The sequence below is a fragment of the Bactrocera neohumeralis genome, chromosome 4, assembly GCF_024586455.1.
Source record: "Bactrocera neohumeralis isolate Rockhampton chromosome 4, APGP_CSIRO_Bneo_wtdbg2-racon-allhic-juicebox.fasta_v2, whole genome shotgun sequence".
Taxonomy (NCBI): domain Eukaryota; kingdom Metazoa; phylum Arthropoda; class Insecta; order Diptera; family Tephritidae; genus Bactrocera; species Bactrocera neohumeralis.
In genome coordinates this window covers 79,708,536-79,731,917 of record NC_065921.1, presented here as the reverse complement: position 1 = coordinate 79,731,917, position 23,382 = coordinate 79,708,536, and the positions used below count along the sequence as shown (strand labels likewise).

Genomic DNA, 23,382 nt, shown 5'->3' with positions numbered 1-23,382 from the left:
TTGCCATCAGTAAAACGGAACTACTTCTCGTGCTTTTACCAGAAGCTGAACCAAAAGTAGTCCAGATTTATAAAATCTTTGTTTCATAATTTTACACACGAAACATAGATATACTTGTATACTCAACAGCCTATTGACCACTGCGAATTTATACAAACTCATACTTTCAGTCACGAACTGTGGCCTAACTTGGGTTCTATTGCTCATACGGCAAAATAATTCTGACCAAAAGAAACAGGTTTTCATAGAGTTTAGTGAGTAATTTACAAAAACTTTTATTAAATAATTTATTTAGTTGTGTTTTTCACTTATTATAAGAACATAGTACATATTATAACATTTTAAAAACATTCTCGGTTATGGTAGTATCGCTGTTTTATGCAAATAATATGTATTAAAGTAAGCTCGGTGCCATGACACCAATAATACTTTCAACAAAAAAGTTAATTAAGTACTACGGCAAGCAACTTCAGCGGAACCAAGCTAACCCAAACGGGGTAGCACCCAGTATAGGAATACTGCTCGGTACTACCTATCTATCCACATCCACCTTCTGCTTGAGTTGGTGCGGCAACTCGTTGTAAATGAGGGCAGGAACGCGCGCTAAAAGTACGGAATTATAGGTTAAAGTATTTCAAAACAACAGAAGAAAACTCAAATACGCACTGTTGCATTTGTAAATTAGGTCCGACCAAATGATCATCTCCTGCGAGAAACAGAAAACGCCGAGGCGTCCACCTTTCAATGTAGAGTCGTAGATATTATGCGAATCCAAGATCAAATGTTCGCCTTCATACATCCTGTAAAATAGCGGGGGAGAATGTTAAAGGTTTCAGTTACTTAAAATACCCACACAGACACTCTACCTCAAGCGTATCAGGCCGATCGCCGGTCTATGCAACAGCGACCAGCGATATGAAGTTTTCTCTTTCCAACCAACATTCGCTGGGTCCTTCCACAGCAACTTAACTTGATCTGGCGTATCGCCTGAGTGCCAGAGACTGTTACGCAACATTGAACCAGGTCCTGTTATGCTATCGACCAACTTAATCTGTATGCCCGGCTCCGAAGACGCACGGAATGGTGTCGATTCCCAATATGTCTGTGCGGCCTTCTTCCACATAACCACATAGAACTTGCGATTGCTCTGATAACTGAATATAAAGCCCACATAATCGTCATCTGTGTCGTCGTTAACAAAGAATGTGCCCTCAAAGTCGACACCACCAAAGGCGTCATGTCCCACCACCAAGCCGGGATCACTGTTCAGTGTTTGTACGATTTCGGAACCATTGGCGTGTACTTCCCAATTGGGATCGCGTTGAGCATCACCTTCCGGATCGAGTATAACCGAGCGGATTGCGCGGAAGTCCGTTGAATAGATCATGGAATTGTTCGGGCAGTTATCAATAAAGTTGGGCGTGCCATCCTCGTCTTCATCGTATTCGCAAATGTCGCCCTTACCGTTGTCTGTTTGGCATAATATTTAACTATAACTTGTTGAAAGCTTCGGTGTACTGATACTTACGGTTTAAGTCCGTCTGATCGGGATTTCGTACTAAGGGACAGTTGTCGCGGTGATTCGGTATGCCATCGCCATCCATGTCATCATCACATGCGTCACCTCTGCCAAAAAATGCCAGTAAAAATGAATCCTACAGACATTGCTCACCTAACCATACTCACTTGCCATCACCATCGGTGTCCAACTGATCAGAGTTACTAATAGAGTTACAATTGTCTTCACTGTCTTGCACACCATCATCGTCACCATCAATATCCGAGTCGCACGCATCACCTACCAGATCGCTGTCTCTGTCCTCCTGCGACGGATTCGGTATGGTCGGGCAGTTGTCACAAGCATCGCCTATACCGTCGTTGTCCACATCGGACTGATTCGGATTCGGTATTGTCATACAGTTATCGTACATATTCGCTATGTTATCGTTATCCATATCCTCATCACAATCATTGCCCATACCATCATGATCCGAGTCCAATTGCTTACGATTCGGCACGAATGGACAATTGTCACACGCATCGCCCACACCATCGTGATCCGAGTCCGACTGATTATCATTGTAATCATATGGGCAATTATCCTTATCATTCTTCTCGCCATCACCATCCGCATCATCGTCACAACCATCACCAATGCCATCATTATCTGCATCTTCCTGTCCCGAGTTCGGTAAATCTGGACAATTGTCACGTCTACAACGTACATCACCGCAGTCCAGATCAAAGTCCGCCCAACCGTCAAGATCACGATCGCGACCGCAGACGAAACCATTGCCAGCCCAGCCGACATTGCATTTGCAGGTATACTTAAAGTTATCCGTTAGCTGGCAGTAGGCATTGTGATCGCAAATAGTGCCATCAGGGCACATATCCGATGTGGGCAAGCAAACGTTCGTACCATTGGCGAAATAGCCATCAACACACTTGCATTGATATGAGCCCTGTGAATAGAAAAATTGTAGCGTTTCATCATTTAATTAGTCAACGAACTTACAATCGTATTTACGCAGACCGAGTGCGCATGACAGCGGTCCAAACCTTTTGCGCACTCATCAATATCATTGCAAGTTTGCTTACGAAAATCAGGGGCAACATATTCCAGATAAAAACCTTTAATGCATACGGAACGAATCTTACATATTTCTCTTATCGTTATTTCGTTCAAATCGTTTACCTCTGCTGTGAACTCCATCGAAGCCGTGTGGGCAAGGCTCACAGCGAAAACCAGGATTGAGGTTTATACATTCCGTTTTAGGGTCGCAAGGATGATAAATGTCGCATTCGTTGATGTCATGACATTTCGTGCCATTCATGTGTGTACCAGGTGAGCAGGGTATACAACGGAAGTATGGCGGGAAGTCCATTTCAACGCATTCGACGCCTAAAAAATTTGAAAATGAGTTAAGACCAATTTAAAATTTTAATAAACTAATTTCGATCGAGCAGATAATAAATATTGTGGTGACAATTTTTGTTTCAGTTTATGTAAGTGTATTATGAGTAGCTTCGTTAAGCTAATACAGCAACCATTGGCAACATTGTCTGCATATTGACAATTGTTCTTAAAAAATACTTGTTGTTTATTTATGTTACTAATGGTTCTAAGGATTAAGGATTATTTTAGACATAAATGATAACCGAACTTTTCCCGGCTAAGGTCTCATGTTCTAATCATAAGAACCTGTTTAGACCGCAACTTATTAATGCTTTAAACTCCGAGAGTTCTTTCGGGCTAAAAAGTAGATGATCTTATTTAGTTTATCAAACCAAACTTTCTTCGATGAGTCTCACTGTCATCTAAGTGGTGCGATAAATAGACAAAACTGTCGCTTCTGGTGCGAAGAAACTACACAAATTATTTATGAACAACCATTGCATTCACATAACGTGACAGTTTGATGTGGTTTTTAGTCTGGTGGAATCATCAGTCTTTACTTCTTTCGAAATAAAACTAGTGACACCGTTACTGTCAATGTAGAGCGGTATAGAATGGTGATAACCAACTTTTTATTGCCGAAATTGGCGGAATTTGAACAACGTCTTGTTCGAACAAGAAGGGCCTACGTGACACAAAGCACGTTAGGTTAGGTTAGATGGCTGATTGAGAAAGATAGCACGTGGACTGCTATATGTAGTCATTTGTGAAGCCAAAGAAAAAAATAACTCCTATCTCCGAACTTTTAAATTAGCAAAACGCTTAGTAGACAATACAAATTTGCACAGTCGTTTAATTTCCATTCCCGCCAGCTCGGTGGTATATCTGAAAGTATGCGATCGCAATTGTCGTAAGTCTTGACCACCAAAACTCGGGATAGTCAAGAAGGAAGTGTTGAGTAATTTCCTTATCTTCTTTCTTACAACTCCTCCAGATGGCGTCTTGTAAGATTCCCAACCTTACTCAAGAGATGATTAGATCTCTTATTATCGATATTGGGTCAAAAAGCTTTTGCGACAGCGCATGTACCAATGGTGGTCCAGCGCTGGCCAAAGCTTCTACTATTCTAGCGAGAGCGGTAGTAGGGAGCCTTTCTTTGCTATCCTAACAGCTTTACACAAAGCACGTGCAACAACTGAATTATTGCGAGGAAAGTTTGAATGGTATTCAAGAAGTTATGGTCTTCAAGAAGTTATGATTTAACACTAATATACTACTTCGCGTGGTGTTATTTGAAGCCATTGGTCTTTACCAATAGACCAAACAGTCTACAAGCTTTAGAAGTCAATATTGAACGTTCTATTTATAACATATGATTTGATAAGTCCTGGAGGCCATTTGAATGACGTTATATTCACAAATAAATATGGGGTGATGTCAAGTAGAGGTACTGTTTTCAATAGTTTTTATTTGACAGATCCACACCAGCACCCAGCATCCATTATTGGATAATATTCGGCCGATTAGAACACGTCCTACATGCAGTGAAGAAAAATAGCAGCCGTAGTTGAGAGTGTACACGAAGACCTGAAGTCGCTCGATATTCCCAAGTAACATCGCTTCGCTCTCTGGGCTCTTGAAAAGTTCCAAGAAGTTCCGACGTATTCGAGCCAAATTAAGTCATAGTCGTCGAAAATCGGACTCAACGGATGGATCAACTGATATGTAGCTACAGTCAACATTTGAAAGAGATAAGCCTCAAAAAATAAATGACAAAGAATGCTTTTTCGAATAATAATAAACATTGCCCTTTAAATATGAAGTTTCTTTGTAGTTTTCTTTAAAAAGTAGGGAATTTCGAAAAGGTTGACACCTTAAGAAACATTTGAATTTGCTTAGCAGCAGAAATCATATCACACTTATTGGAAAACTCAGTATTTGTATGTACAAGTATGAAATTAAAGGTGACAGTAAAATTTATCAAGATCGGTTGACTAAAGTAAGGCTCAGGCTACTAACAGAGTCACAGCTGGCGGTTAGTGGGCAGCCTATGCTAAGTAGGTTACCTGCGAATATTAATACGACCAAGAGCTGCAGAAGAATAGAGCTTGGCTTAAAACGCCTCATATGCCCAATGAAAGCACCGCGAGAGAGGTGAAATGATGACGCCTTTTAATAACCCACCGGGGTTGCACCGAGGGAGAACCTAGCCATGAGAGGAAGGCAACAAAGTGACGAGAGAACAATACAGCGATTGGCACCAAACGTGCACAGACGTTGACGAAAACCCAGGGCCAGTGCCCATCAAAATCGAGGTCCGCAAGATTCTTACTATGGTGTACTGGAAAACTGGAGCGGATTAGTGTTAAAAAGGGTTGGTGAGGGCAGTAACATATTGCTCCCATTAACCGATTGTTCAGATATATAAATTTAATAATTTAAAAAATTTTGAAAATGTGAAACTTATGGCATCTAATAAAGCCACACAGTACAACGAATCAAGACAGAAAATGGAAATATGCAGAAATTGAGAAAATGGAAACGAGTGAGCACGAATTCTTAATTAAATGCGCAACTTTTTAGAGTAAAATAGATTTTTTTATTAAACTTCACATAATTTACAATTATAAATACAATTTTAAGCAACATTAAATGTTAAAAGTTATCGATACTAATAAAAATACACAATTTCCATTTTCTGTATTAATTGGTTGTCTGCACATCTGCCTGTCTACAACAACTGCTGCTTTGCCACAATTCCAATAATATTGGCGTTTTTAGTAATTGCCACGCATTTTATGCGTGCTTTGTTGAATACTTTCGCATATATTTCGTTTCGCGCTGATATTGTTGAACGCTTTGGATGGGCACTATAAAGTTACCTGCGTGACAACAACAAAATAAAGAAGAGAAAAAAGACATAAATTAGTGCTTAAAGTTGCAAATGGTGAGCGAAATAAACGAAAGTGACTGTGCTGCGAGACATACATACTATATGTGTATATGTATATGTGTGAGCATAGAAGAGCCTCATATTATGTATGTGGCTCTTGCGGCCGGGTTAACCTCATAAAATACTGAGCAACTGCTAATTTTGCGAAAATAAAAAATCAATTAACACCCGTTTTATGACCGAAAAAGAACGCGCCTCGGGTGTCAAGCGCTCGGACGCTCGCACGCCGTCAACACAAATTATTACATTTTTAAAAGAATTCGCCAATATCATAAATCATCGATTGACAGACGGTCGAAGGAACGTTGAAGGAATGTGCAACAACAACAACAACCACCTCTCAAAAACATAATTGTAAGCAGTGAAAAAGCAAAAACACAACAACAACAAAATATTTGGTACTCACCCGAGGGACATGGTCCATCCACACAGGGATTATGCTTGCTGCAAGTACGTCCATCACCTTCATAGCCAATGGGACAGGCATCACACTGCGCACCATTCAATGTATCGTGACACTGTACGCCTCTGCAACAGCATAACAACAACAACAATAATAATAACAATAAATAATAAACAAAAGCAAAGTGTAAATAAGAATTTTGTAGCGCTGCACAAAAACAATAATAACAAAATAAAGTGGCAGCGCAGAGCACTTGATGGTTCCAAGCATATGCACACAAACAAAAACACACACACATATACATACATGTACTATATACCGCTATGTATTCACTTGCCGTGTGTTAGCACGTTTGACAGCACAACAGTAACAATAACAACAACAACACAATAGGTATATTGGCTGGCATTATAAATGATCTTGGCAGTCGCGCGTTAGCTGCACGCCAGCGCTTATGACAGACACAATAAGCTGAAAGGTGATTTTCACATGAACTTCGCATATTTCACACACGTGTGAATGCTGGGTGGATGCACCAAAAGGCCACGAAGAATTAGAAGAAAAGGAAATTAGCTTTCATAAAGCGGGCACAATGTAAGCGGCAGCGTACTTGCGGTGGTAGAGGGGCGCCAAAGAAGAGTAATGTTAAGAAATAGTAAATAGTTGGTATAAGCTAGGCATCTTATATGAGGTGAACTCATAAATGTTTGTGCAAATATATTGCAGTTTTGAGCTCGATGTTACCAACTCGATAGACTTTTTTTCTTAGAAAATATAATTTTTTGATATTTATTATTTTAAAATAACATTTTTAAGCTGATTAGCTTCGATAATTCTTTCGTTCAAACAGTTTATTGCTATAGAGTTGCCACCTTTTCATTATATTAAAAGAACTCTACCACTTCCATAAAATCTTTTGATAACATAACCTAGTATTACAAAACATAAAATAAGATTTCAATCTTTGTTTAACATATTCGTTTTGGCCAAATCTGGGATGTTCGACCTGGATAGACTCTACCTTTACAAAGTAGCCTATGTCAATATTAAATATCACAAAAATCCCTAAAAACTCTTTAAATTGGTAAAATCTTCTGTATATGCATTCTCAACCAGTTTCTTATTATAGAGTTGCCACGTTTTCAGGCTTCTCTTTCAAAATTCGGCCAGATGGAAACTCTACCATTTTCACAAGGCCCTTTAACTCATACAATACATACATATATTTGATACATACTACAGTTTGAATTTGGTAATAATTTAAGTTCCAAACATAATGTTAAACAAAAATCTGGTATAAAAGTATTGAAAGTCTGGTATAATTTTTTGATATAAATTTGGTACATACTAAAGTTTGAATTTAGCGATAATTATGTTAATATTTCTCTAATAGAATAAAATCTGGTATAATAGTATTGAAAGTCAGGTATAAATTTTATGTATACACGTGGTATAAATTGTGTAAATAAAAATAAAATTATAGCAAAATTTCAGTACATATAAATAAATTGTTCACCGTTCCCTTTTGATAAAAATGTTTGTCACTAATTTCCAAAAATTTATTACATTTGGTATAAAATTGCTTTATAATTTCTTGCGAGCCTGGTATACATTTTGAGTCTAATTTTTTGCTATCAATTTAAAGGATATAAATATATTTGTAAAAATATATCTGGTGTACAATTTTTATACCAAATTTTTTATACCAGTGTATGTGTATACCAGTATGTGTAAATTTTGTTAAAGTACGCCCCTAAATTTTTTGGTATAAACCACCATGTTTTTGGTATAAACTTTAAAGCATATTGGTGGAAATATAACTGGCATAAACTGGTATACATTTTGTAAGCATTTCCCTATAGTACGAAATTACTTTTGACTTAAATATGTGAAAATTATTTAGAATAAGCATTTTGTTATAAATTTTAGGAATATATTGGTAAAAATATAACTGGTATAAATTTTTTTTAATACTGGTATTGCTTTTGTAAAAGTTTAGTTAAACTCCGCTAATACTTTTTGTCTTAAATTAATTACGTATAAACTTTTCGCATAAATTTATTATTTTTTCTTCAATTTAAGTATAAATTTACCGCAATTATTGCATCCTTCGGCCTATGTCTGGTATAAATATTTGTATAATGGTGGTATAAATTTTGAGAACGTTTAGTTAAAGTATAATAATACTTTTTGCCATACATTTGTCAAAAATTATTTGGTATAAACTTTTGACATAAATTTGGTATAATTTTTTCTTCAATTTAGGTGCAAGTTTACTGCAGTATATAACACGCACGTGCGAAAATTCTTAATGGACGCATGCCTACATCTGTTATACATATTTTTGCTACTGGTATAAATTTTGTAAATGATTAGTTGCAGTTTGACGATACTTTTAGGAATGCATTTGCGAAAATAATAAACTACAACGTTTTCGGTTTATATTTTCGAAGATATTGATAAAAATATATTTGGTATAAATTTTTAAATACTAGAATACATTTTTTTTTAATTTAGTTGAAGTGTGCTAATGATTTATGAAAATTATAAACCACCATGTTTTTGGTAAATTTTCTTTAAATATATTGGTTAAAATAAAACTGGTAGAAATTGTTTTAATATTGGTACACATTGTGTTTTGAAATTTCCTTGAAGACAGCTGTTACTTTTTGGTATAAATTTAAAAAAAAAATATTTGGTTTAAATTTTTGGCATAAATTTGGTGTAAATTTTTTCTCCAATTTTTTTACAAATTTACCGCAGTGTTTAACATATATGTATGTGCGAAATTTATGGCATCCTTCAGCTCAGCGCAGATAATTGGAATTTCATTAATGGCAATGTGTAAATCGTGTTTATTAAAAATGCAAGTGGGCTGTGTGTAACCAATAAGCCTCAGGCGCAGCGAAAAGATACAAAGTTGTAGCGAGGAGGACTACTTTGGCTAAAGCTAAACAAAGGATTTCATACAATAGCGAAATAAAATAACGAAAGACTATAGAAAAAGTGATTATTATTATATGAAAATAACCGAATGCATATGCATATATCAAAATAGCGCGTGGGTTGAAGGCGTTAGCGCTAAGCGCTTTTGATACGCCGCAAAGAATAACCCAAAAAAGAAGAAAGAAACATGTGTGGCAACGTGGGAAACTGTGCGCGCAGTCCAAATAAATTACGATCAGCCTGAAGAGTAATTGGGAAGACACTAATGTATATACATATGTGAGTCGACACCAGTGTTATAAGAAAAGCATGATTTTGAACTGTTGACCTTGAAAAGATTTCAAATAGCCTTCGATGAAAAAGATTGATACGAAATTTGGTGGAGAAGATAACAAATTAAAGAAAGAACAAAGTAAGCACATTGCCATAGAATTCTATGCCCTTTCTCCTAAAAAAAGGTTAATCAAGCGATATTGAAAACTTTGCCAAGAAATAATTACCCAAAATACATACATACATATATCAATTTTTTATATGAGGGCGTCCAATTTAGCGCTGCTTTGGTCTTCTTGTGACGCAGTCTAGTTGAGTTAGCTGTGAATTTAAGCCTGCAAGTCAATTTGATGATAAAACAAGCCACAAATCAACAACACTAACCCCCGTTGATATAAAAATCATAACTTCCAATCAGCGCTAGTGCTCCTCTGGGGTAAAAATTCCCATAAAACTGTTAACAATTTTTACTCCAACTTATATCGTCTATATAGCTGTAAAAATGTACTGGTTTTAATTGAGCAATTAACCGTGCTGTTGGAATATACTTGAATATCTACATATGTTTACAATAATGCTTGTGCTGAGTTTATAAAAAAGCGCTTTTACATGCATCAAGCGCCAGCCGTTGAAGTCCCGTGTTTTCACTGATGCATATCACAATATGATCTGTTGGTAAACAAGTTCACCTACACAATTTTGTTGCGCATATGAAATGCCTACAATGCGCTGGAAGCATACAGACAAGCTGACATAAAAACTTTCATATATATGTGCATACACATATGCATACTATCTAGATGTTAACGGAAAAGGGAGTGAGCAGTGGCGTTTAAGCTTCGGCATAAGACAAGTCTCAAGACGTTAGATGAGGGAGAGAGGGAAAAAGAAGTAGTTGACTTTACCGGAGTTAAAGTGAGATGAGTGAGAGAGAGAGAGAGAGAGTAATATAATATCTACTTTCTTGGTTGTTAGACATGAGAAGAGGGGGCTACTGCAGTCGGATTGCTTGTTATTTGCGTAGAACCTGGACTAAGGCTTCAAATAGCTCCATTTTAAGCCGAAAAAGTCCACATGGTGATGCCATGTACAAACTCAGCACAGTCTGTTAACAGTTGAACCCGAAATTTCTATTAATACTGGCTCGTTTCTTGTTAGGACTCGGTTTTCTAATACATTTTAGGCGATAATCTTCTAGGTTTAAGAATTTAAAGAATACAAGGCACGACCAATGTCCTGATGGCTTATCTACACATTGTTCTAACATCATTATGATCACGGCCATTAAAAAATATGTATTTGTTTTCTCTGCTTGATGATAGAAAAGAGTTAAGAAAGAAAGAAGGAAGTAAGACCTTGATACATTTATGACTGCCGTTAAGAAAATATGTTAAAGCTCTTCTTCTATTTTATTGGCGTAGACACCACTTACGCGGTTATAGCCGAGTTTACAACCGCGGCCCAGTCATTCTTCCTTTTCGCTGCTTAGCGCCAATTGAAGATTCCAAGTCCTTCTGCAACTGATCTTACCAACGGAGTGGAGGTCTTCCTCTGCCTATCCCTGCGGGTACTGCGACGAATACTCTCAGAGAGGGAGTGCTTTCATCCATACGGACGTCATGACCTAGCCAGTATAGCCGCGTCATTTAATTCGCTGAACTATGTCAATGTCGTCGTATATCTCGAAGCCTCTGTATCATATAGCAGGACGGTTACGATGAGTGACTTATAGAGTTTGGTTTTTGTTCGGGTCCTTCCTCATGGACTGGGTTAAGTTAGGTAAATAAGCTGATTTCTCATAAGGCTACGAATAAACTCACTTGGGGAGCTAGTAACGCCTGTCCATTGTGGTGCCCAGAACTACAAAATATGGTTTAAAAAGACCATCGCATATCGACAGTGATCCTGCCACAAATTTATCGAGGCAGGCAATATCAATTCCAGCCAATTCGACGGGTTTCTAGAAAGAATAGAAACCAAAATACTCGAACCTTAGTCTGACAGAAGCTAAATAGTGTAGGATCTAATCTTTTTAAATAATCTTCTCTTTTTTTCATGAATAAGTCCATTGCTTTCGATTGGTTTCTGCTGTTTAGGTGCGATAACTGTATAGATGTCCTTGATGAGATATAAATCCGGGTTCGCTCCGGTTATGTCCCAAATTGTCAAAGGCGATATGGAATTGTATATACACTTTCTTTTCACCTTCGTTCAGCTTTCGCCAGACTGAGGTTGAAACATATCGGTAGACACACTTTCAGCGAACCAGACGAGGTTGCTGGGATTGTGGTTCGTCGATCAATAAGAGTCGATGATCCATATCTATGAGCTTTGGGATCACTAAGGCCCAGAGTTTGAGCAATAAAATTGCAACGTTGTCGGTCTTAAGTTTGTAAATAGGAGCATTAATTGCTTCAAGCTATGAAACTAAAGAAACCAATCACAGTTGTCCCTAGTAAATCTCTATATATACGTTTCTATTTGCTGCACCCTGTACTACTATTGTTTCGAATATCCTAGTGCTGAATTTTGTTGTCCATCATTTAACGATCGGTTCCAGTACATCAGCTTATAGCCTCCCCTTAACTGTTTGGAACTACTAGTCGTGCCTCGGAAATGCTAAATAAACTCAAGCAGCCGGCAAATACGAATTTTACACACTACACAACTTAGCATTAGTGACCGCTACGGTATTTTGGAAGCTTGAGACATCGACCCAAAGTATAAACACCTACGCAATGCCACAGGCGATAAATGTACAATAGCACGAACAACCAAACAAATGACGAAATGACTGAGGTAATTGCACCGAGATGCACCGATATGTATGCACGGATGGTTGCGCCCATGCCGAAGTGAATTGTGCATGCGATATGTACCACGAGCCAACAAATAGGCAAACACACTTGGTTAAGTAGGAAGGTGTGTAGTATGTGGACGGCTGTGTGACGCGGCGTGGTCAGCATGCGGACGGACACCACGAGAGGTAGAGCGACAGCGCAGAGTCATTCAGCCACTTAACACATTTGGCCACTTAGGAGGACCATTTGCAGTCATGGGTCGACTTGAGAGCACGCTGCAGAGGTGACGGCGTACAAGTGGCAAATTGAAGAAGTTAAATCGCCGAAAAAAGTGTGTATTGCACTTAATGCCTTAAGATCAATTGGATGGGGTTAATTTTGTTTCGTTTCGTTGTTAAATTACATTGTAAGAAAATTTCGATGTGAGATTTAATAGCGTTGGTCAGTATTCGGCGCCTTTCGAAGTTCCGTAAGTTTATTTTTACCTTTTTAGTCAAGTAAACATCGGTTGGCATATTAAATTCCTTTTTTACTAGATATTTCTTTGATCTCAAAGTTCTTTTCAAGAATCGATAGTACTGTTGAAATGACAACGCGTTTTCTTATCAAGAACATCTCGTGAAAGTAAGATCCCATTGAGCTCAGCTTGATATGGATCCACGGTTATTTTCACCAAAATTTAGGAAAGGATAAGTTTCACTAGCTTTCACATTTTATTCGAAGGGAATCATGGCGAGATATTCAGTCTGACATCTGCTTCAGCCTTTTACCAGCAATGTCTATAGAGCAGCTTAAGAACCTCTACAAGTTACCTATTGATTGAAGAAAACAATGTCCTCGACATTAAGTTGCGGGCAAACTCATTGCTGTTGTGGAATTCATTGACAGAAGGTCTGAAAATCATCAAAATATCCAAATAACCATGAGTTCCAGTCAATCAAGATGAGCTATATTGTATCAGTTCTCTTAAACAAAATTTATGGAATCAGTGTTGGAACAAAACCTGTGCAGGGGTTCAAATGTAGATCATTTACACATGAAAGTTCCAAGTGTTACCAGATCCCTTTCCACCTGCTTTTTCCAAAGGAGTGGACGTCTCTCTCTGCTTCCACTGCCGGATACTGCGTCGAATACTTTCAGAGCTTTTTCGTGATTTCATTCATTCGGACGACATGACCTAGCCAAAATAGCCGCCGTCTTTTAATCGTTTCTTTGTACATCCTGGAGAAAGCAGAACTAATGAACGATTCCATTGTGTAAATATCCAAACTTTTGATAAAAAGTAAGGAACCTAGCAAAAATCATATCTTAAGTATGAATATCAAAGAGAAAGAGAGAACGTCTGAGTTTACAGTTAGAGGTCATAGAAGTTGCGAATATTAATAAAATACCAGTTATCTGTGGTGATTACATACAGAGACAGCATCGTCTTGTAGAATTCCATGCAGGATATCTTAGAACCGCAAGCTAGTAGTTTGAGGTCTTTGAAAAGATAGTTCGACCTTTCCGAAGCTGTTATCTGAAACTCTGAGAGTTTACACGAAAACTACCTGGTAGCATAAACGATTGTGAAAAAGGAGCTCTACGAAGATACTTTTGTATGGTTTTAGCTCATTCGATTGGATTCAAATGGTTCGATCTTGAAGTACTTAGTTGTCTTAAAAGGAAAGCACCAAATCGCTTTCGGAAAATGGAGAAAAACTCAGTTTTGCCGAGAGTTTCGTAAAAGCAGAAATTTACGAAACAACTTGATGGTTTGAGTAGAAATAATTGTGACCTGTTTTGAGAAAATATCGGTCTTTACGAGTTAAGGCGTCTTTCTCAGTTACAAACCCATTAGACTTGTAATCAATAAGTAGCTACTATTTGCATTGACAAAGTAGAATTCGCAGTAGTAGAGATGTCACTGGAAAATTATACTCTCTGGCACTACAGACGCTGCTTCTTTGTTGCAGTAATCCGCCGTTACGTTTTCCTTGGACCGCAAACTAAGCGCAAATCAGCTGGTTTACTTTTCTAATTTTACGACGCTGTGGCATGAAAATTAGAGGGCGTATATGTTGTACAGTTAGTTGCAAGATTTATATGCCTCATACGTTTACTACGGTACTAAGTAACTGGATTGGCTGCTCTCAGTCGCCCGTACCGTATTTACGCATAAATTACGATGAACGCAATAAAAGTCAACAAATTCATAGGCACTCCAGCAGACAGACAGTCAGTCAGTGGTACTTTAAGTGTGGCATACCTTCTGCGGCGCATCATTTTTGTTATTGTTATGGCTTTGCTTCGCTTGCTTTTTTGGTGGAGTCTGCAGCGTGCGGTAATGTGAAACCACAATTGAAGGCGTGGCGCGAGAAAAAATTTCATCAATTCAAAGTAGTCGCATTTGAGGCGACACAAGGTACATATGTTGGCGGCCCTAACGCCATGTTGGGGATAAGCCCATGGCAGCGTATTAGTAGAGGTCACCACAAGAAGTTTATATAGTTGGTTTGTGGTTAGAAAGTAGTTAGCCAATCAGTTGAGCAGGTAGATCACGTTGAAGACTAAAGCTGGGCGCATAGTGCAGCGGTACGCAACTTAGTTTTTGAGTTTTTGATGTGAAATTTTCCACACGCCTTTTTCTTTTCAAGAAGCTTATTATTTGTCGGAATCTCCGATATCGGTCTTCTATAGCATATAGCTGCCATACAAACTGAACGATCAAAATTGAGTTCTTATATGGAAAGCTTTTTTATTTGACGAGATATCTTCACAAAATTTGGCACAAATTATTTTCCAAAGTAATGGTATAATATATTGACAAATTGTTCAGATCGAACCACTATAGCATATAGCTGCCATACAAACTGTATGAACAAAATCTAGTTCTGGTATGGAAAACTTTTTTATTTGACGAGATATCTTCACAAAATTTGGCATAAATTATTTTCCAAAGTAACGGTATAATATATTGACAAATTGTTCAGATCGAACCACTATAGCATATAGCTGCCATACAAACTGTATGAACGAAATCTAGTTCTGGTATGGAAAACTTTTTTATTTGACGAGATATCTTCACAAAATTTGGCATGAATAATTGTCCAAAGTAACGGTACAATATCCTCATAAATCATTTAAATCGGAGTACTATAGCATATAGCTGCCATACAATCTGGTCGAGCAAAATAAATTTTTTGTATGATTTTTTTTTTTATTTGTGAAGGGTATTATAGCTTCGGTGCAACCAGAGTTAACGGTTTTTTCTTATTTTGATTTTTCTTTGCGCGCTGCTCCACTGTGTGCCTAGCCTAAGCGTGTCGCGGCTTATATATGCGTTTGTTTGTACATAAATTTCAAGTTGCGTGTTATCAGTTGGCTGCAGCCAACAGACAGTGTTGGTACTTAATGAAGATGCAACCAATTGATATCAGAAATCAACAACAACAACAACATAAACAGGTAAGCGCCGAGTTGTTGCGCTCTAATAAAAGCGAGCTTGCTTGCGAGGCGCAGTAAAGTCAACAGCTTGTAGGTGTGCAGGTGTGCGCTACATGTGAGTGTGTGTGCTTAGGCGGATCGCGGCGACCGCAAGTATGCGCTGTTAACACTTGTGCGGCAATCATTTCGTATCGTTAACCCAACCTCAATTGATTTGCATAAAATCTTGGCCACCAACAAATTGTTAGCGCACAGACACACATACGCCACTTTAATGCACTTGTTGCCGAGTGTTGTTATTGTTGTTGCCGGCAGCGCACTATTGGCCCAACAGCGTCGTAAATGTCAACAAGCATTAACGGTGATATGTGACCGGACGCCAGGCAGCAACGCCAACGAGGCGCTGATAATTTCTTTTGTGTTTTAAATACATTCAAAAAAACGAAAAACAAAAACAACAACAATGAAGCGAAATATATATTAAAAGCTTTTGGGCGTCGCACAGCCTCGATTGCCGCCGTAAATCAATTAAATGAGGCGCGTGGAAGCGGAAAACAATACAAAACGAAACTAAAAACAATGCCAATAACAACAACACCAACCATTTTATCTCATCGCCTAAGTGTGGCACTAATAAAATGTTGCAACTTATGTGGCAAGTGCATGCAATATGCAAATCTGCCATATCTTCACGCCCGCCGCACACTCCATACCCTCCACACCCTCCTCACATCGCGCACATTGATTGCTCAATTCATTGCCATGAAATACGCAGGCGCAAAACTGATAAAAACGCCATATCTTCCCAGCTTTATTGTTGTTGCTGTTGCGCTGCTGACTGCCTGTTGTTCCGTAGCCTGCGGACATCAAAAACACCTTCCACCGGCAAGTAAATTAATTTCACAGCAATTTACAACCTGCTTACAGCGTCGTTCAACAATCAACACTCTCGCGGCTTATCGATCCTTTTTATTAGGGATGCATTAAGCTGGTAGCTACGATCTCGCATAAAAAGCATACAATGCATAAGTGCATACATGCCTCCACGACACATTCATTCATACACATACGCCATATGCATTTGCGCGCATCTGCTTTTGTAATCGCATCAAAAAGTGGATTCAAGGCTCTGCGCTGTTGCGCTGCCGCGTGATTCATACGCAAGTTGGCGATAAAAAGGTGTGCGCTCATAAAGTTGTGCAGACAATTTAAACTGGTTTCGGTTAGCATCTGAACTGGGATAATCCGCTGGTATGTAAATGGCAGGGCAAAAGAATTTGCCTTGGCAATTCGCTGTCGTTAAGTGAGGTGATGGTAGTTGAGGCAAAAAATCTCCTTTTATTGTTTTATGGTATGTGAGAAATCGATTGTGTCCAAGCTAAATGTTGTAGTGATCGAATTTTGTAAATTTTTTGGGTGGTTCATCTTAACCTCATTAAAATAAGGAAAAATATGACAAAATTGCCAGCTCTTGACTGCTGAACTATAGCAGTTATACCACAATATTTAATAACTGAAAAATCGGTTGCAGGGAAGCTACAATATACAATGTAATACTTGTCCGATATTCATAGTTTTTGCTATACACTTTCATATTAATTAAAGAATAATTATAACAAAAATTCAAATCTTTAACTGCTCAATAATAGAAATTACTCAGCATTATTTTATATTTGAACAATTGTGTGCAGGTGAGCCATATCTTGAAATTTTCCAACCCGGCTGATTTTTTATATCCAACTTTCCAAACTTTTAATATATTTTATATTGCTGTGGCTTATTAATTATATAAAAATAGGGGTCTAAGGCTCAGTATATGAACAGGAAGTAGAAAGGTTCTTGCTTTTAAATGAGTCCAACACTGATTTCACGTTTCGTCAAAACTGATTTTTAAGTGTAGACAGCCATATACAATTTAAAAGTGGTCTGAACATAGCAAGAGCTGAACTAGACCGAAGTTGCTTAGTCAAAGGAAGGCAAGAGCTTGTTCAAACGTCAATTTATGCCGGCACTATTAACCCATTTACGTTTTCTGAGGTCTGATCTAGTGTTAAAGAACTCAAAAAGCTCCTTGTAAACTAAGCGAAACTTTCGAACTGACCAACTGACCAACTGAACCATTTGTCCGTTATAAACTTATTCCTAATTTTCGGAGTTGAAAGACCACAACCGTTACAGTCTTGAAATACTTTTTGCGATGGCCTTCAGCCTCTCTTGCGACTTTTGTTTTGTCTCTTCGATCGAGTGAAAACGCATTTCTTGGAACGACAATTTCAGTTTTGAAAATAAGAAAAAACACAAGTTTGATAGATAGTATTAATTCCGCTTTTGGCTTTAAAATCTATCACAATCGTGGTTGGATGCGATGGTGCATTATCATCCTGTAAAATCCATTAATTGCTCTGCCACAATTCCGGCCTTTTTTGACGGATGTTCTCACGTATACGCCTCATTACAGCTAAATAGAGCTCATTATTGATTGCCTGCGCCTTCGTTACAATTTAATAATGCACCAAACCACGAATATCGAAAACAATAATGAGCATGACCTTGATTTTGAACAAATTTGCGCGGTTTGTTTTTTGTTCCGGCTCGTTTTTTTCCTCCATTCAGATGATTGTTGACTTGTTTGCATGTTAAACTCATAAACCCATGACTGATCGGCAGTCATAATGATCTCCATGAATGTGGGATCGGAATTCGTACGACCAAGCATGTCCAAAGAGGGCTATTTAAGGTCCTTTTTTTGAAAAAAAATCTGCTTATTCGGGACGAGTCGAACAATAACGCGTTTCATACCCACAATATCCACAAAAATCATTCGAACAGACTCGCGAGAGATGTCGAGCTCTCTTGCCATCTTTCTAACATTTGCTTGACGATTTTCGAAACACCATATCGTTCACTGTTTTTAATATTGTCCTCAGTTGAAGAGGTCGAAGTTTGTTCAGAACGAGGCATGTCTTCAACGATATCTCGACCGTCTTTGAAAGCTTTGTACCTCGCGTAGGCTTGTGTTTTTGAATCACCGTAAGCCTTTTCCAACATTCGCTGTGATTCCGAGTACGAAATTCGGTTAGGAATATAAATTTTGAGAAAATTTCTTTGTTCGATATTTCTATCCATTGTTGAGTAATACTCGTAATAAAGGACAGCCCGGTCAACTTAAAAAAATTACATTATTTTGAAATATCATATACCCGGGGAATTTCGGGCTACTTTTTTGCCACAATTATAAAAAAAACTCTGTGGGGACTCATGGGGTTTGTGATACTGAGAATGATGCTCTAAGCACAGTTTTAAAGAGACTTCAATAAAGAATGAATCGTTAAATCCTCAAAGCTGCTTGCTATTTACATATCAAGCTACAACAGATGTTCTGTTAGATATAGAAATTTTCCTCAAACTTACAATTAGAACAAATGTAACCTAAAAGCTCACTGAAATCCAAAAATATTGCGGAAGTGCGAAAATACAGCACTATATACATCCCTCCACAATGGAGAAGCTTATTAATGTTATAAAAACCTATCGCTAATTGAACGCATTTAAATTCGCCACGAAAAGGTGCGAATGAATTGCGCATGCGCACATCAAAATATTTGCGTTTGCGTCGTAAAACGAAAATTCAAGCAAATTTTAACTGTCGAATGCATGTAAATATGTATGTATGTAGTTGTAATAGAAATGGTGCAATAAAAATAGCTCGTAAAAATGCGAGCACTCTGGTGACACTTACACATAACAGGGCCGCTCCGCGCACGTAACGCCTGGCTTACAGATCTTGCCGTCACCAACCATGCCGGCCGGACAGCGGCCGCACCTCAGGCCCGCCATTGTCTCAAAGCAGTCAACACCTGCAACAAAAGCGGATAAGAAGAAAGCAAACAAAATATATATAGTAACAATAAACAAAGCGAGAGCGAACAAAAAGGAGAAAACCGAGTGACAATAAAGCGAGTAACTGCGATAAAAGCGGTCGAGCCGAGCGCTGGTGTGCGCGCTGCAAACGGCTAAGTATTTGTTTAGGCCATCAAAGAAGCGTTCGACCAGAATAGGCTTTTTGGGTTGACCAAAGCTAATGTAGCGATTTGCAAGCGTTGCAATCAGCGAAATTAAATTTGGCATTTGACTCTAACGGCTACTCACCAGGATAACATGGATTCGCAGTGCGACAAGTCGGCTCGATGCGTAGACTATTGCTGGTCGTGGGCTCCTTGCAGCCAGCGCAGTTCTCTAGCAGTTTGCGCAAGTAGGCGATCTCTTCGCGTTGGTGGGCGATATCTTCGCGCAGCAGTTTTACCAAAGCCATTAAGTCGCTGATGGATTTTGCGAGGGCGTCTAAGAAGAAAAGAATCAAGAGTGAAACAAACAAAAACAGTCAAGTAAACAAAAACAACAGCAATACGTATAAGAATAATGAGTGGTTAGACGACACAAAAACATATGGTTGAAGGTATATGTACACACGCAGAAATTGCAATAGGTACCAATGTCTTTGTTGGATCCGGGGATTATCTAAATGTAAGTAAGTGTAAGGTTGTGTGGAATTTGAGGACCTCACTTAACTATTTCTCAGTTTCGATATCAAGTAATGCCCCCAAATGAGTGGTTAACGAAGTCAATCTGACTAGTAGAGCTAGTCAGCTCAGATTATCTGTGAACGGATATCTATAGATCCAAGCCATTTTTACGGAATGCACTTAGTGACATCTGATTTGTGCGCAGCTTAACACAACTAATGAGTTTGGGAACGAAATGAAAGTTGCACTCAACGTTTTCGAGGATCAGTGTTATCCAAGTTCGTCAAAAGAAACCCAATGTTTTGAAGAGCTGAAGAGAAAACGGTCCCAAATCTAAAAAAGATAGTAAATTTTTTCTCTTCAAAGTTCAATTAGCGTTCTCTGCCAAAAGTTCACTCAGCTCAAACGGCACTTTCGCAGATATTAACTTTAAATCGTTAACTGTTGGAAGTTCTATAGTCCGAATACCGGGCCTTCACTAGTTGGTTTTTATTCTTGTTTAGGGTATCCCGTTTAATCTACATTTTTGAACAGGAATTCCTCGTCGATCTGGGTTTTCTTACTTTGCACTTCCTAAAAACCAAATTAGATTCTCTTGCTTCAGAGACCTCTTCTTTGTATATCAAATATCTGCATCTTTTTCAGTCTTTTATAGATTTTACACGTTTTGAAATAGGTTTCCGACGGCTGGATAGATTACTTTGGGCCTTGATTCGCCTTTTCAAGCATCTCGGTGATATTTTAGGTCGAGCGAAAATTCCGTTCTCTATATCTTCGAAAACCTACAGCGACCTCAGCTCATACTTTCACTTATCTCTTAATTTTGCGTAACTTGAGAATGTTTACAAGCAAGATGTTCAAGCTATGAAAGCTTTCAACCACACTTGACATAACATACATAAAAGCTTAAAGGAACAAATGTAATAAGTAACGGAAGCTTTTTAATACTGCTTTTTATAAGTTTCGATAAACCATTTGTACTACTTAAAGGGCAAATTTTCGAAATCGAACTAAAAAAAAAGCTCTATGGATCATCAACATCTGAAGAGCGCTTTTTTAAGCTTTTTTATCCAGATCGAAAAGCTTCGAAATGCTGCTATTTATAAGATCCGATAAACCCCTTATACTACTTATCTAAGCAAATTTTCGAAACTGAGCTAAAAAGCTCTAAGGACATCAATGTTAAGCATAAAAGAGCTTTTTTTAAGCTGTGCGATTAAATAAGAATTACTTTTTGAGTATCTAAAATCGGTGGATCACGCGCATTTTGAACTCCCGTGCAATTTAAAGCCAGCGTACTCATTTTAATGGCCGTATGTGTACTAATAAGAACTGGTGTGCCGCTAAAGCGCAGCTAAATTAAGTCAGAGCAGCGCTGCAGACACAGTAATAGTAGCGCAAAAATAAAAAAAAGAATGATTGTAGACTAAGCTCGCAGACGCGGCACTATAACCGGTAAGGGGGAACTGTGTGTTGAGCGAAAAAACGCAAAACAAAAAATTACACGTTTGCAACGCCGCCAATGTTGTTGCCGTCATTTAAGGCGTTTATTACTGTACGAATACTGGTCGGTGGGCTTGCACTGCTGTGTGTTTGGTGCGCATGCGCAGCTGCATGTGGGCTAAGCGAGGTCTGTTTGTGCGCAAGGTATGATAGTAGCAGCGGCAGGCAAAATAACAACAATATTCAACAATAATAATACAGCGGTGTGGCATAACAAAGAGACGCACAGCGCTTATTTTGCACTGCAATCCATTTTGTACACTGCAATTGCCAGTTCGCACATTTCGATAATCCATGGAGGTTACCATGTCGTCGCTAATGTCGATTGACACTACCGAATACACCCAAGCGCGCATGTCACAGTGCTTGATTATGGTGTGCAGCTAAGTACACTGTACTGCGGCTCCGAACTGTGGGATGCCGTCATGGGCGAAACCAAAAGCAGCAGTTGTGAAGGCTCTATGGTATGTTATTGTTAGGCAAAGTAAATATATACTATATATAGATAGATAGATATGCTAAAAATATTAATTACGCTAACGATAAGCTGATTAATTTCCAACAAAATTTTTGGCTGAAGAAACAGCCTTCATATTAGCTTCATGAGACCTAGTAAACTGATACACTGATCCAGTTCAATGGACTTAAAAGAAACTGCGTAAATCTTGCGCGTTATATACTCAGTGCTGCATCATCAGATCTGTCATCAAAGTTGAAAAAAGCTTTGACGGTAGGCAGCTAATCATTATTAATTACGGTATATTAATGTATATTATATTAAGCCCAGGAAAGGGAGCGACTATAACATAAAATTCATGCTATTTTGCTTTTACAAACTTGTATCAGGAATAAAAAGCTAAGAAAGCTCAATACCTATCTTTTGAAGCTTTTCGTAGAATGACTTTCAAATTGTTCTAAGACAAGCTTTTCGGGTGCAGAACTAACAACTTGAAAAAAAAACACTTTTAAGCACATTAGTAATATCACTTGAAACTAAGAAAGCTCAATATCCATCTTTTGAAGCTTTTTGTAAGTTGACTTTCAAATTGGTCTAAGAAGGGCTTTTCACTCGAAGCTTTTGTACGTTAAGATCTGAAAAAGCTCGTTTAGACAAAGTAATGATATGCCTTCAAGCTTTTTATGGGTTTGAAATTAAATTTGTCTTAACATAATTTCACTCACTTATCATAAAGTCCTTCGTAAATTGCATGATTAAACAAAAAATGGAGAACACAACAGATGAGCCTTTTTAAATTGAGTTTTATATGAGTCTAGTAATAACTTATTTGATCACACAGCTTAAAAAAGCTCTCTTAAGCTTTCTATGGATGCTCCTTAGAGCTTTTTGTGGCTCAGTTTCGAAAATTTGCTTAGTATGTAGTATAATGAGTACATTGGATCTTCTAAAGCAATATGTTTATCAAATCTTATAAAAAGCAGTATTGAAAAGCTTTCCAAACTTATCACAGATGTTCCTTTGAGCTTTTCTCGGTTGCCAAATGAATATGAATGGCAAGGCTTAAAAAAACACTCTTAACATGTGGATGACCCATAGAGCTTTTTTTATATTAACTTCGCAAATTTGCTTACATAAGTAGCACAAGGGGTTTGTCGAATCTTATAAAAAAACAATATTGAAAATTGGATGATCCATAGAG

At 38.1% G+C, this 23,382-nt stretch overlaps 1 protein-coding gene across 2 annotated transcripts in view; it reads right to left on the bottom strand.

Annotated features, from left to right (window-relative positions):
* Positions 1–303: 303 nt before the first annotated feature.
* The window catches only part of LOC126757162 (cartilage oligomeric matrix protein-like), a 33,958-nt gene continuing 10,879 nt past the window's right edge, over positions 304–23,382 (bottom strand). The window contains exons 7-16 of one of the 2 annotated variants that reach the window (XM_050470848.1): positions 19,848–20,039; positions 19,438–19,555; positions 6,256–6,377; positions 2,696–2,902; positions 2,516–2,631; positions 1,687–2,462; positions 1,529–1,626; positions 867–1,470; positions 667–800; positions 304–603 (exon numbers count right to left, since the gene is read on the bottom strand). In XM_050470848.1, coding sequence (XP_050326805.1) covers positions 533–603; positions 667–800; positions 867–1,470; positions 1,529–1,626; positions 1,687–2,462; positions 2,516–2,631; positions 2,696–2,902; positions 6,256–6,377; positions 19,438–19,555; positions 19,848–20,039 — 2,438 coding nt within the window. In that variant the 3' untranslated portion in view covers positions 304–532. Of the gene's footprint in view, positions 604–666; positions 801–866; positions 1,471–1,528; positions 1,627–1,686; positions 2,463–2,515; positions 2,632–2,695; positions 2,903–5,472; positions 5,779–6,255; positions 6,378–19,437; positions 19,556–19,847; positions 20,040–23,382 lie in introns of those variants that run through there. The other variant, XM_050470849.1, reaches the window with a different exon arrangement.